Source organism: Arachis ipaensis, chromosome B5 (assembly GCF_059453495.1).
Source record: "Arachis ipaensis isolate K30076 ecotype BB chromosome B5, ASM5945349v1, whole genome shotgun sequence".
NCBI lineage: Eukaryota > Viridiplantae > Streptophyta > Magnoliopsida > Fabales > Fabaceae > Arachis > Arachis ipaensis.
The window spans coordinates 103582057-103597740 of NC_142440.1; the positions used below are offsets into that span (position 1 = coordinate 103582057).

The following is a 15684-nucleotide window of genomic DNA, read 5'->3' on the forward strand; positions in this document are numbered from 1 at the left end:
GCATGCATACATGGAATTGGCCAAATGACAGCCTCGCGTATGCGAGCAATGGTACGCGACGCGGGGATGTCTCCCTGTCCAAGGGCTCACGTACGCAGACAAAGGGGCGCGTATGCAAGATCATCCAATTTTATACCTCTGCGTACGCGGATATGGCCTGCATACGCGAAACTCCTGTTTTTTAAAAAGTGTGTTTTTTTTTTAAGTTTTAAACCATTTTTCTAGCTTTCTAAAATCCTTTAATACTTGTTTAAGGTCCGTTAGCGATTCTTTAAGCTTTAAAACATGGGTGAACAGGTTGAATGAGTTAGGTGGAGAATTGAGGAAGAGATTGAGAAGTGAATGGTTGAATTGTTAAAGCAACAAAATGATGAATGATACATGATTTGTAGTTAATGATTATTATGATATTGATAATGATGAATTAAAAGTCTATTTGGCTTATATAATTGAGACAAATTGTTGACCCTCTGTCGTAAGATATAACCGGATACTTTAGCTCTCCCGGTTCCCCCATGGGCATGCATATATACATTTGAGCTTGGGGTGATTGTCTCCCCCATGGATGAGCTTGGAATTTTTCCATAGATATTATTGAGCTTGGGGCTGTATGCATAGAGGGACTATCCAATGGTTAGCAACCAGGACATGTCGGGTTGGCTATATAACCGACTATTGAATGTTTGGTATATATCATACGCATTTGAATATTTTTCTTGAGTGTGTATTTATTTTGGTTTGCCTAATTGTTTTGCCATGATTATCTGAATTCTACCTGTGCTTTCTTTATTTGGCTTGTTTGTGTATATTTTTGATAGACCCCTCACACGGCGGAGGAGTGATGAGGGTTATTCCATTAGTGTTTAGGAGGTTTGAGGGAGAAAAAGACGAAGAATTAGCTTAGAGATAAAAATCCAGTAGTTAGAGTACCAAACCTTCTGGTTTCGAACTAATTTTAAGTTTGAGTTAAATTATGAGCAAACGAAGTTTTAGGAACGCATTTGGCTTTCCCGGGACTTTTTATATTGACTTTGCGGGTACCTTTACCATACTGAGAATCTCCGGTTCTCATTCGATACATATTTCTGCTATTTTTCAAATACAGGTCGAGAGGCACCTCACTGGGATTCTGGAGGCCTTCAAGAAGCGAAGAACTACATTTTGGACTTATCATTTTATTTCTACTTGTATATATATGTATATAGTTGTTCTCTGTATTGTATATTTTACCTTTTGTCCCTCTTAGAGGTCGACATGGAGAAACAGGAGTTTAATTTGTGATTTGAGACACATTTTGGGTTGATATCTGTATTTTTGAAATTATGATCTGTTTATATATGTTTTAGTTTTCTTACGATATTGCTTATACATTTACGCTTATCCTTATGAAAGTGTTACGATACCAATTTTGGTCTTTTGTTTAGCTTATTTTTCAAGGTTCCTCGTTATATATATATATTCCTTTAATGGTTGTAATATTTCGCTATCTCTATTTTATGGCTTAAATATAAGACTATGTGTGGTAATGTGTTATAATTTCCCACTCAAAATCAAGGAAATGGCATGGTGGAAAAAGAGGAAAGAGAGGACCTGCCAAATTTGGCTGAGGTGGTCGAACTTAAATTTCTCTGATAATTCTAGATCACAATGTTAAATTTGTGGCCAATTTGACCATATTGCTTGGCATTGTTTTCATCGCTTCAATCAAGAATAGCCTTCCCATTCTCAAAGTCAAAATCCCCAAGCAACTCCTGCTAATTATGTTTCTAATTTGCCCAAACCTAGGTGCCCACACTATTATGGCGCCTAGCGCCCATTCTTTACACGTACGACTGATCCAGAACTTGACAGCTAGCTTGGAGGCACCTGATTTGTTTAAGAAATTAGAAGTTACAAAAAGCGTCTAATGTTTATGCGCGGAGTGCAAATAGCATGGTCAATGAAGCACTTTTTTGCATATATTTGGTTGACTCTCTCGGTTGGGTGGTCATCAAAAAACAGATATGTGTTTCTGTTTGCACAAAGATCATTTCCATTGATGTTTCCGAGGCAGCATGGTTTGGATGCTTCCACTATGCCTGCACAAGTTATAATCAAGTGCGTCCATTACATTTCAAACAAGTAGATGTCTCGTATTTTGGTCTATGTATCATTTCTCAAACATATCTATATATCATTTCTCAAAGATAACTCACATCTTATAAAAAATCATTTCAAGTGTTGCAAGTGTTTCGATCTATATATCATTTCTCAAAGATAAGTCACATCTTATAAAAAATTATTTCGAGTGTTGCAACTGTTTCAATAATTTTTGTGATTGATTTTAATTATGTACAGATTTTATAATTAAGACTAATAGATAAAATTATTAGAACACCTAGAACACTAAAATAATTGAAATGCTTCTCATTTTATATATTGGCACAAACCAAATTTAGGAGATGGACAACTCCATTTTGTTTTATGTGTAGTAAAAAAAATTGATAAATGTGCTTTAAATTTTTTTCCACATAATAAAATCTTACCATAGAAACTATAAAATAAGAGACTGAAATTTCTGCGGTGTTTGACTATTTGTTCTAAATAATATATGTTTGAAATCTTATTTTTGGAATATTATTTTCAAGTATCATGAAAAATTTGTTTATTTATGTAAAACCGTTGAGAATTGTTTTTAAGATTTTTTATAATTAATAATTATAAATATATATTTTTTATTATATATATTTTTTAGACTATATTCTCAATTTTAAAATAATTTAATATCATTAATAGTGATAATTCTTTAATAAAACATCAAATATTCACTCTTTTAATAGATAAATTGAATAATTTTTCTTTTAAAATTAGATTGTAAAAATTTAAAACGACTTTGATTTTATAATAGGTAAATATCCATCTCGACCCATGACAAGTTTTTCGAAAGACTATGAGGCTCCCTGCAAAAAAAAAAATATATATATATATATATATATATATATATATATATATATTCTCTTATCTTTAATCTTTAATTTTGTGAAACTGATGGTTAGTGTCTGATCTCTGTCAACGATTTTTTTCTTGAGTTAACGGAGTGTGTCTATGTGACACATTAATCAGCTAATTTGTTCGTTAAGTGTCAGTTAAGATTAACAGAACTTTTTTTGTTGTGAACTTTGTTATTATTTAGAATAATTGTCAGAAGCTGTTTAAATTTTTTTCCTCTATTTTTTGTTATATTTTTCATATAAATTGGTTAAATTTATTGTGTAAGAACTGAGAAATATTAATAATTTTAAATTTTTAACTTATAGAGATTGAATAGAGGATATACATATTAATAAGAATGACATTGATAATTGTTGTTATTAGTCTTAATATCTATTTGTTATTAGTTATTATAAAATGTTAAAATGTTAATCTTTAATGGAGTAAATGATCAAATTAGTCCCCAAAAGATCACTCATTCTCCAAATTAATCTCTAAAAGATTTTTTTAATCAAATTCATCCTTCAAAGATTTTAAGTTAGTCATTTTGTCCTTCTGTCACTTTCGTTACTAATGGCATCAAAATTTCTTGATTTAACAAGTTATGTGACACCACAACACACATCTAGTAGTCCTAATTAGCTGCTAACATGATAAGTTTATGAAATTAGATTAAATCAACCACATATTGAGGGATTCCAATGCCTCTTAGGTTTTGATTTGATCTAATTTTATAAACTTATCATGATAATAGTCATTTAAGACTCCTATCCTATGTGTGTTATAGTATCATTTAACGTATCATATTAACAAAATTTGGCGCTGTCAACAAAAAAAATGACAAAAGAACTAATGCAATTAATTTAAAATCTTTGAAGGATAAATTTGATCAAAAAAAATTTTGAGAGACTAATTTAAAAAACGAATAATCTTTTAGGGATGAACTTGACCATTTTTGTAAACCCTGCTAAATTAGCAAATAATTAGCCAATAAATTAAATTTTAATGAGGAAGATTAGAAATGAAAACTTTATATTAAAATAGGATAGAGCTCTTTAAAACAAGAACTTTGACACCAATTTCAAAGAATTTAGCCAAAAATTAAGCCGAACAGGCCGAACCGATCAAACCGGATACGAACCAGGCCCGTGGGCCCAACCAGCCCCTTCCACTTAATGGGCTCAGCACATCTCTTCCCCATTTTTGCATGAAAACACGCTGGAATCACAGCCATGGGGAGAAGAACACTCTTTCTTTTCCAAAACACTCACTCAAATTTCATTTTTCAATAACTTTTGATCCGAAGCTCCATTGACGAACCGTTTGCGACCACACGTTCATCGCGACGAGCTCTACAAAATCTATGGAATAATTTGGTAGCTAACTCACTATTCTCTTCTCAGCCACTTTCCCCCAATTTCAAAAATTTATGAGCAATTATGTTGAAAATTGTTCAATTTCGGTGTTCAGGATCAAATTAACTTGGTGGACTTGCCGGGTCTGTCCCAATTTTTCGTTAGTAAGGTAAAAATTCTATCTAGAATTCTAGTTAATTCATTAATTTGGTGTTTTGGGTATTGAATTTTGGGAATATGCTTGTGATAATTATGTTAGGTGCATGTAAATATGTGACATGAGCCAATTGGATATGTTGGAAGTTTAATTGGAAGCTTGGTGAGAGTTCTAGTTGCTGGATTTTTGACGGTTGAGGCTTACAACTTTGTTTTGTGGGTTACCTTGGATAAATACGCGGAAATTGGCCAAGGTATAGTTTAGGTTTCGCGTATTTAATATATAATGTTCTGTGAAAACTTAGGCTAGATGACCCTAGGATAAGTTGGAATGTAAAGGAACGTTTAATATTTAGTATCCTTGATGTTGAATTATATTATGAGTTGTGTATTGGGTTATCGTGGTGGATAGTGATAACAAGATGTGAATTGATGAATTAATGACTATGAACTTGTTGAAAGGATATATGAATGTCTTGGATAGTTGAAGGACAATTTGTTGATATATTTGCAAGGTTGATATATGATATTATGGAATGGGGTTATGGTAGTTATGGAAGAATTATGGTGGTAATGTTAAAGTGATATTATGTTGATTTTGGTGCTTATTAACTAGTTGGTAATTTGATGAATTGATAACTAATGACTTGGGGTACATGAGCATATAAGTTTAGAATTGGTAAATTATAATTTTGGTTGATGCATTTGGGAGGTGTGTGTATGTGCTGTTGATTTGAGGTATGGTTTATTATGGTGGCTGTGGTGGTAATGATATAGATAGGTTATGCTAATGGTAAGTTGAATTTTAAAGAAAATGGAGGTTTGAGGTTTTGAACGAAAACTTGTTTTTTACGAACTTTGGTAGTCCATAACTCGAACCTCAAATGTTGGATTGAGATTAGATTTATTTCAAATCAAAGAGGATTTTATAAGCTTCAGAACGATATAAATTTTGCGAAAAATTGAATCCTGTAGAGGACGTTATGGATGCTGAAAATCTGGTGCAAAAACTAAAATCTTTTAAAATACAGCAGAACCAGAATTTCTTGTGTGTGCCTACGCACACTGATGTGCACACGCACCCAGCAGTAGCAATAACTTCACATGTGCGTACGCACGCCATAGTGCGCACGCACGCACCGGGGTATGCTTTCTGCTGGTGGCGCTCACATAGGTAAGGCGCACGCACACTAAGTAGTTCCTGGTTGGTGTGCGCACGCACACCTGTGTGCGTTCACACACATTCTATTTTTTCAGCACTTGTATTTTTATGATTCAAACATGGTTTCGAGCCTCTAAACCTCTATTTTTATCCTTTGAACCCTAGATCTTATTAGTAAGCTTAGTAATTAGTTGAAGCTAGGAAATTGAGGTAACTTGGTGATGAAGAAAAGGGTAAACATGATGATTTATAAGAGAATGATGTGAAGGCTAAATGAATATATGTTGCTATGGCTAAGATGAATGATTATATATGATGAATGTGAATGGTTTTGAATATTATACGGCTTATAAATTTAATGATATCGGAGATACGAGTTTTTCTGGGTAACAGAACCGTGGCTTGCCACCACGAGTTCCGGGTTGATACTCGATACTCTGTTAACCCTACGTCGTAAGGGTGACCGGGCACGTATAAATTCTCGAGAATGGATATCCCCCATTGAGTGAGATATAAATGGATGAATGAATGTATGAATTATGAATGAATGAGAAAATCTATGCATATACTCATGGGGATGCGCAACGAGAGACAGTCTAAGGGTTTTGGACTTGTCGGATTGGCTGGATAACCGACAGATGAGCCTCATCAGCCATAGGACAGACATACATCATGTGCATTCTGTTTGTTTTGTCTGCTATGCATTACTTGGGATTGCCTAACTAAATATATATTATGCTATTTGTTATATTTGCTACCTGTACTACCTGTTTTCTACTTGTGCTTGAATGTTTGGTTGTCTATCTCTGCTAAGTCATTGGTGATGGAGGAATAGAGGAAGGGTAGACCGGTTTGGTGATAAAGTTAGGTTTAAGTAAGAAAGTTTAGAATTCCTTAGAACACCTACCCTTTTTATGGCTTCTATTTAGAATTTAAGTTTTATAACTGAGTGTTGGCATTCTAGGATTGCTTCTGGCATTTCCAGGACCTTATATCTTATGTGTGTGGCACCTTTACCATGATGAGAACATCTGGTTCTCACCCCATACTGTGTTGTTGTTTTCAGATGCAGGTTGAGAGGCACCTCGCTAGGCGTCTGGATCCCTGAAGCGGAGTGGTCCATAGGTTCTTTTGATTATCAGTTTATTTATATATGTACTTAGCTTTCTCTCCAAGAAACTTGTTTATTTTGTTCCTCTTAGATGTTTAAGGAGAGTTAAGGTTTTATTTCTGTATTTTGGGTATTTTGGGATACTTATATATGTATGTAAATATTCTCTGGCCAGCCTTAGTTTCACGGGCTAAGTCAGGAGCTAGTTATTTTGTTTTATTGGCTATCTATCCACTCTTTTGCTTTATCATATCTATGATCATTAGGTTTCTTAGGACGTAAGTTATTCCATTTCCTGAGTATTGCGCTTTTTATTTTGTGATTTTACTTTACCCGTTTTTCAAGGCTCCTAGTATATATCTCCTTTTTATTATTATTATTATTTATATTTCATTTTAGAGGTCATAGCGTCTCGCCACCTTTATTTTACATCCTAGATGTAAGGCTGTATAATAGGGTGTTACAATTTTACCCATCTTTAATATTTTATCTACATAGTTAATTAACATAAACATTTTCATTTATTGTATGTATGTTAGATAAAATATTGTGTGAACTTTTTCATTACCTATTATAAAATAAAATATGCATTTCTTTTAAATAATGAGTTTAAGCTCAAATGGCATAGTTTTTCCATACTCAATTAAGAGGTTGCGGGTTCGAGTCTCCTATCTTTGGTAAAAAAATAATGAGTTTATGTAAATTATGATGGTTAATTTAAATTGAGTACACCTAAAATTTGATATAATCCTAATAATATAATATCTTAACAATTTTTTTAAACAACAATAAAAAATTAAAAAAATATCTTCCATTCAATTTCTATAAATAAAAAAAATAAAATTATTAATATTTTTAATTTTTACATAATAAATTTAGCCAATGTATATAAAAAAGATAATAAAAAATTAAAAAAAATTATAAACAACCCTCTAATAATTATCCAAAAAATAATCAGACTCCTAACAAAAAATTCTATCAATTCTAGTTGATATTTAATGGATAAATCAACAATTTAACTATTTTATTAACCCAAAATAAAACTTCAAGGAACCGCTTATGATTTTTTCACTTTTATAATTTTCAAACAAAAGTTCGTTACCAAACAAAACTTCAAGCAAAAGTCAGAAAGAAAACCAAAGAATATTTTCTAAAAAGGGAAAACAAAAGACATGTGACTTTGTTCTTATTACCATATTTATGTGGGTTTTCACTTATCTCCATGATGCTCTTGTTGAGATCTGAATGGACAAAGGTAAAGCCCGGAAGCTGAGTCTGCAATTCATGGAGTAAAATAAGCAATTTCTTATTGTAAAAGGAGATCTGTTTGTTCATCTTCTCACTACACTTTCCTATTGGTTTTGAGTGCAGAGTTATTGATGGAAAGCACCCTGCTGGAGGAACATTGTTCACAAAGAACTTTCTTGCCCCTAGGTTATAAAGTATCTGTCACACAAAAAAAAAAAAAAAAAACAATTACAATAATAATAATAATAATAATAATAATAAATGAGAAGATGAAAGGAACGTGATGCCTTTGTGTTTCTTTAATTATTGTATTATTTGATAAAAAATCAGACATGCAGCGTGTGTGCAGGCGGAAAGAAAATCATATTCAAACTAAGTTCAATTGGCTCAATTCAATCTAAGGAAATTAACATAGTATGTTTTTGTTCAAACAAATTTTATACAAAATAAAAAATACTATGTGTATCCTAAAAATTAATAAAAAAAAACATCATATATTTATGTATAAATAAACATAATGTTTATTTTATTTTTAATGTGTATTTTGTATTTTATATAATTTATTAATTTAATATCTGATTTTTTTGGTATATAAGTAGAATAATTCTAGGCAAAATCCTACCGACAAATGTGTCACTTTTATCAGTTTTTGCAACAATTTACACGTGAATTGTATATGAAAATAAATGTGACATACCAGCAGCCGTATTTTGAATTCTTTTATGAGGTAGGAAGCAAATTTCCTACTACCACGAAATGTTCCGTTTTTGAAGTGATCATTCACACCCGAAGATACAAGAAACAAGGATTCAGATACATGCTTTTCCACTGCTTCTTTACTTAACCCCTTTGGCAAAATCTCCTTAATTGTCCTCTCAAATCCATTTATTTGTTCGTCCATTATTACTGAAGTTTTCTAATTCAGGAACAAATAGTATATGGGATCAGAAATTCGTTTATTCTTTAAAATAAGAAAAAAAAAATTTAGCTGATGAAAAATTTGAAGTAGAAGAGTGTGTGTATATGAGACACTAACATTACTGGTGTCTGGCAAAATTCCAGAACCTGCGGATGCGTAATTTATGCCTGTGGTTACGATTCTGTTTCTTTTACTTCTTGAAAGTCCCAAGTACGCAGGGGCAAAGGGCAGACCAAGGTAGATAGCTGCAAATATTAAAATGAAAATATTGAATCGTAGATTAGTTTTGTGGTAACATTACAAAATTGATGAAGTTAAATAAAACATATGTTCTGGTAACCAAAAAAACTAAAACATATTTTCTCTCTCGTAATAATACTAAATTGTAATGAATAGCATATTAAGGCCAGCGGAAAAATAACTTAATTAAGCTATTTTTAAAAAAATAACTTAAGCAATAAATGACTATATTAAAAGTAACTTATAAATAAATTATTGTGTTTGGGTTTTTAGTTTTAAAAGTGTTTATTTTATAAAAAAATATGATAAAAAGTAATAGTATTATGAGAGAAGTCATTTTTTTTAACTTCTCTATAAGCTCCTAAATAGCTTCTTAAAAAGTTGCAATTTGATTTTAAAAATTACACCAGACATTAATACTACTACTTTTCATAAGTCAAAATTTTTAAAAAATTACTTTTAAAACTTTTAAAACGGGCCCTAAGTATACTAAATTCTACTGAATTATCCTTCACATTTTATTTGTGTAAAGAAAATTTAATGGATATTTCGATTCAAGTGAAAGAATGATGTTAGTATTCTCTATACATGTATACATTTTGTGTTTATTAATTCACATTTTTTATTTATGTTATGATAATAATAATAAAAAAAAAATTAGTGAGTGTTCCTATGTAAGAACTATACTTTAAGTAATTATGATGAATATTACTATAAAAATTTTATAATTATCTTTATATGAAAATATATTTTTTTATTATTAGATAATAAATTATAGGATTTAATTTTAATATGTTATAAAAATATTGTCTTTTTTTTAAAGTCTGACTAATCAAACAAAGTACATTTTTAATATAAAATTTTTTATACCAAAATATTTTAAACATTTTTATTTGAGTAGGTGCTATTATATTTTTTTTAAAAAAATATTATACGTACAAGTTTTGTTTTAAACAAAATCTAATTAAATTAAATAATAAATTTTAAATGAATAGGTAAATTGAATTGATAAAAAGACATGTACTTATAGACAGTATTACTCTTCCTTCAAATGTTATATTTGGGAATATTTTTATGCTCGACTGTTACAAAAAATTATTTATTTATTATCACAGACTATTAATTGAAAATTTTTTTAACGAGATATACGCATTGTCATCTCGTTTACATTGTAAATGAGATATATTAAGGAAAACTAATTCTAATTCTTAAAGTCTTAACCCATCTAAATAGTAAATATCCTAACTTAATCCTAATTCTCATTAACTCCACCACTCATCTGTTAGTTTTGTTAGAGATATAACTATTCTATTAGTGTTATCTTCTCCTATTAGCTTAAACTTTTAGGATGAGTGGTTTCATGACATGGTATCAGAGTTCTATATCTAAAAGGTCAAGAGTTCGATCCTTGGTGAACCCCAAAAAATGAAAAAATAGCAAATCAAGCAAACCCAAAAAGATAGGCTCTTGATTGAGGGGGAATGTTACAGATATAACCATTAGTGTTACCTTCTTCTATTAGTTTAAGCTTTTAGGATGAGTAGTTTCATGACAAATTTTACCCTGATTAGGCACTCCACTATCATCGCACTCACTACTGTCACCTACACTACACGACACTCATGAGTAAATGGTGAAAAAGAAAAGAAAATTGGCATAATCATTATGTTGGATTTAGGATCGAATTTTTTCAACGGTATACTTAATTAGTGCAATGCTGCGTTTTATTCACTTGCTGATTCGTTACCGGTAGATCGCCGGTAAATCTAACGGTAATTTTGTCCTAAATTTGAACCATGAACCCTCTTCTCCCTCATTTCAAATTACAGTCTCTCTCTCCTCACCCTCTCATCTTTCACTCTCTCTAAACCTCTTGTCTCTCCCTTAACGACTTATCTGGAATCCTCCTCTCATCGTCCGTCTCTCCTTTAGGTGACCTTCAACACAACTCTGGCAGCCACTACAACTCCTTCCCCTTTTTCGTTGTCTTTTCTATTTCTGCAATCTAGGTTCTTAATCAAATCTCTTTATTAATTTTATTTTAGTTAGTTTTAGTTTTATTAATTTGAGTTTTAGTTAGTTAACTTAGTTAGAGTTATTTTTTGTTTTAATAGATTTTGATGGTTAAGATAGGATTAGAATAAATTACTAGGTTCAGGGACTGCTGAAAACAGTTTGGAATCTCTTAAGTTCCAAGATTGGAGCTTAGGTAAGAGCTGGAGCAGTTTCAGCTGATGGAGCAACAAATGATGGTGTACCAGGAGCAGATGCGCACTAATACGTGGCTGCAATGATGTTGGAGGGGCACCGTCCGCCGCCTCAGCAGGACCAGCACTATTTTATTTATTTAACTTTTTATTTTATTTGTACTCTTAATATTTAATAAAATCGTTATTTGATTTCTACTATTTAGAATTTGACTATTAATTGGGTAAAAAAGAAATTAAAAAAAAAAGAATTTCACTACTGATTGTGTTCTAAAAAATAAAAAAAAAAATTGAAGTTACTGTCGGATTTATTGAGAGAAAAATCTGATGGGATACAAAATAGTGTGGGGTCAACGTTGCCGGCGAAAATATTTCACCGCAAAATCCGAGGGTAACTAGTTACTAGCGAGGGTTATACCATCAGATTGTGCCTGTTGGTAAATCCGCCAGTAATATGGTTACTAGCAGATTATTTTTGTTTTTTCGCCAGTAAATCCGACGATACTCAACATTTTTTTTATAGTATCTTATTTCTATTCTACTAATCTAAAATAAAAATTACCACCACGATCCCATTGTTTTTTACAAAGCCCATCAACAATGACCCAATACATTTACTTGTCTCCAACCATTATTTTAGACTGGATTTGATACAAGCCCAACAAGTGAAGGTCCAACCCATAGCATTTCGACGCTGTGACCTTCCCCTCGAACTTCTCTCACTACGATGTTGCGCCCTCCTCTCCAAGTTGTGTCACCGTGTCCTTCTGGTTTGTCTGCTGTTGCAGCACTACTGAGCCTCACATTCCCTAGCTACTCTTCTCATCCTAACACTGCATCCTCTCCTCCAACTCTTCTCGTTGCGACACCGCCCCATCTTCCTTCAACTCCTCTCGCCCCGTCGCGACGCTGCTGCTTGAAAAATCCTCTCACCGCGATGCCATTTAGTATCTCCTCCACCCTGCACAGCCGCCATGACATGGTTGTCGACGCGAGCGACTGCTACACGACCTTCTTCTTCTTGTATATTTTGGATGATTCTTTTTACTAGTTTTAGATATTTCTTTCTCCTAGGTTTCAAATGTGACTTTTTTATATGTTTTAGATATTTTTTTCTTATGTTTTGGATTATTTTTAATAGTTCTAGATGTTTATTTTCTTAATTTTCGGATGTTCTTTGGATGTTAGTTTTCATTTGCTTTTAGATATTTTTTTTTAGATTTTGGAGGTTTATTTTAATTTGATTTTAGATGTTTCTCATTATAATTTGAATTCACATTATCTCCAAAGCAAAAATTTAAAAACAGGACTTGATAGACGGTGATGGGCAACGCAGATGACTTTTGAGTGAGGGAAGGTGGTGGGCAGCGCGGCATAGCGGCGGTTTTGGACTACAGTGTGCTTTTTTTTTTTTGTCAGATAGATTGGACAACCCCCAATTCTAGGTACCAGAGAACACATGCATACGCTCCTCACACGCTTATCACACGTTGCAGGACTCGAACTCGAGACCTCTAGATGGGAGGAGGAGACTATGTTGTTTAAGTTATAGCTCGTTGACGACTACAGTGTGTTGATTTAGGTTCTTTTTCTTTTTGGTGGACTTTTTTTAAAGGACCATTTTAGAGATTTAGTGGTTGAATCTTCATAGATATGTCATGTACTTAGTTGTATTTTGGGTTTCAGCCTTTCGGTGTCTATGATCACCAATAACAAAAATGGATTATATCGGAATAATCAAAATGGTATTTATTAAATTATTAATTTTTTTACAATAATATAATTGTATTTTTTTATAAACATTAAATACGTATTATCATATGATGATTGATTAGTGACTAAGACTTAGTTTGATAAATTTTTTTAAAAAAGTGCAAATATCTTATTTTTTACAACCATAACTTTCAAAAGCTATATATAAGCACAAGCACATGAAGTAACTATTGTTTTAATAAGCAACATTTCGTTTTAGCACTTAAACAAGGTAAAAACCAAAAGAAAAAGAAGAGTTTGTACGATGTGCAAATTTATTTCACTTCATTCTTCAAAATAACATTAATTTTGCTTTATTTAAGAGCTAAAAAATACATAATTTAGTTATGTGTCTAGAGTAGCAAGTTAGAGCTAACTTAGCATTTCGATCGTTGATTCAAGGCCGAAAAAGGTTCAAGAACCAATATAGTGCCCGAAGCTAGATCTCGAAGACCAATATAATGAATTTTAAATCTTAAGACTAAAATAATGAAAATCATGAATCTCAAAGACCAATATAAATTTTAGTCGAGATTCAACAATTTTCCAAATACCAAAGATATGCCTATTTATTAGAATCACAAAAAGTGAAATTCAAGAGCATAATATCAATGATCTGTTATTAGAATTCTCTAAAAATTTAATGTCTAGCTTTGAATATATATTTTTTTTCAATCTAGCCATTTAATCAACAAGAAGTACAGCCATATACAACTAACTAACAATTTTTTTTTTATTTTTTTTGAAAAAATGTTAATTCAAATTATTATATCTAAAACCTAATGAAAAAATATCTAAAATATAAAAAAAAATCTAAGATCAAATAATAACAAATATTTGAAATTTATAAAATTGTTTTAAAATTTTAAAAAATTTATTTTAAAACTTTCAAAAATTATTTTAAAAATTCATTTCAAAAATTCCTACTAAAAAGAGACATTCGAAATATAACAAAAAAATATCTAAAATCTAGTAAAAATGAGATATTCAATTTTTTTTTAAATTTTTTTGAAGGGAACGTTAATTTAAATTATCATTAAAAACATTCAAACGTTAAAAAAAATCTAAAATTGTTGTAAATTCATTATAAAAATCCAAAAACCATTTTAAAAATTTTAAAATTCATTTTAAAAATCTAAAATTATTTTAAAAAATCCAAAATAAAAAACATCTAAAACGAATAAAAAAATATTTAAAACCTAACCGAACAAAATATTCAAAAAAAATAGAAAAAAAACATTCAAAAACTAAGTATGAAACTTTTAAAATACTAAAAAAAATTATCCAAAATTTAAAAAGAATAAACATCCAAAAATAAGAAAAAAAAATCTAAAATTAAAAAAAAAAATATCTAAAACTAATAAAAAGAATCATGCAAAATTTAGAAGAAGAAAAAAAAAAAATCATCTAATGCAAGAAGATGGAGGGGGAGGCCGCGACGTTCTTGCTCGAGGTGATGGAAGGAGTGGCCGTGCCGTTGTGTTTTGTGTTGTCATTGCGGCAGTCAAACACTCGTAGGAAGCGCCATGGCAATGCGAGACAATGTCGGCGAGGGTGGTTAGTTCGGCTCAGTGACACCACGTGCTAGACATCATCAGGGAGTGCACAGATTACGTTTTTGCAAAAAGATCTTGGACGTTGATGCGCGTAAACAGTGCAGCGTGAGAAGATCCTGTCGGGAATGACAGCGCAACGCAATATAGAGGAGGCGAATCATCACGACCGGGAGAGAGGAGAAACAATGTCGCATTAGAGGAGAGGAATAGCGTTGCATTGTTTCTTATGAAAGGAAGTTTTTTTGAAAGCAAATTTAAATTTAAAAAATTTTAAGATCAGATTTTTTGAAATTTTCTTAAAGTTGTTAAGTTAGTTGAATCATTAAACTTTTTTTCCCTCAAGATTCTTTAAAATAGAAAGACATTGACTCTAGTCTTCCGTTTCCACTTTCTCTTTAACAAAATCTTGAGGCAGAAAAACAACAAAAATAAAAACAGAAAGCTTTAGTTTTTCACAGATCAAATAATATAAACTTGGTGCAAAGAAAATCAATTGGCACAATAGGAGTAAATGTGGATAGTAATGGATGATTCTAGATATATAGTTTCTCACCAAGAAAATCAGCAACAGTTTTGCCATTAGTGCAGCGACCAGTGGGTGTGCCGAAATCTATGCCATACGGAAAGAAATTTTGCGAATACTCTCCTGGCAGATAGTGGTTGTTACCACTGTCAACAAGTGAATCACCGAACACATACAGTGCTGGAATCTGTTTCGATTGCTCACTCTTCGTTGCAAATGCTATGAGTAGCAACACGATTAGGATCAAACTATGGTTTAAATGGTTGTTGTTGGTACTCATTTTTTGGAGTCAACTTAATTGTGTATTTGAAACAATGAATATGAATTATGATATGATGGGGTTATAGCTTCCTGCTATGAGTATGAATTATGATGTGATGGCTTCCCTTTTTTTTTTTTTTTATAAAATGGGTGTGTTAGGAACGGTTATTGTTCCAGAATCTGGTCTGTTTCTCTGGATAGATTCCTACTGGTGCTCCTTCTAA

At 31.5% G+C, this 15684-nt stretch overlaps 1 protein-coding gene across 1 annotated transcript; it reads right to left on the minus strand.

Moving 5' to 3' along the window:
- Positions 1–1744: 1744 nt before the first annotated feature.
- On the minus strand, positions 1745–15479 carry LOC110272061 (GDSL esterase/lipase At2g03980-like). Its single transcript, XM_088488858.1, has 5 exons — positions 15230–15479; positions 9039–9166; positions 8700–8918; positions 7948–8200; positions 1745–2078 (listed from the first exon to the last, which is right to left on the minus strand). The coding sequence occupies exons 1-5, from the start codon at positions 15477–15479 to the stop codon at positions 1891–1893; spliced, it is 1038 nt and encodes a 345-aa protein (XP_088344984.1). The 3' UTR covers positions 1745–1890.
- Between the last annotated feature and the right edge of the window lie 205 nt (positions 15480–15684).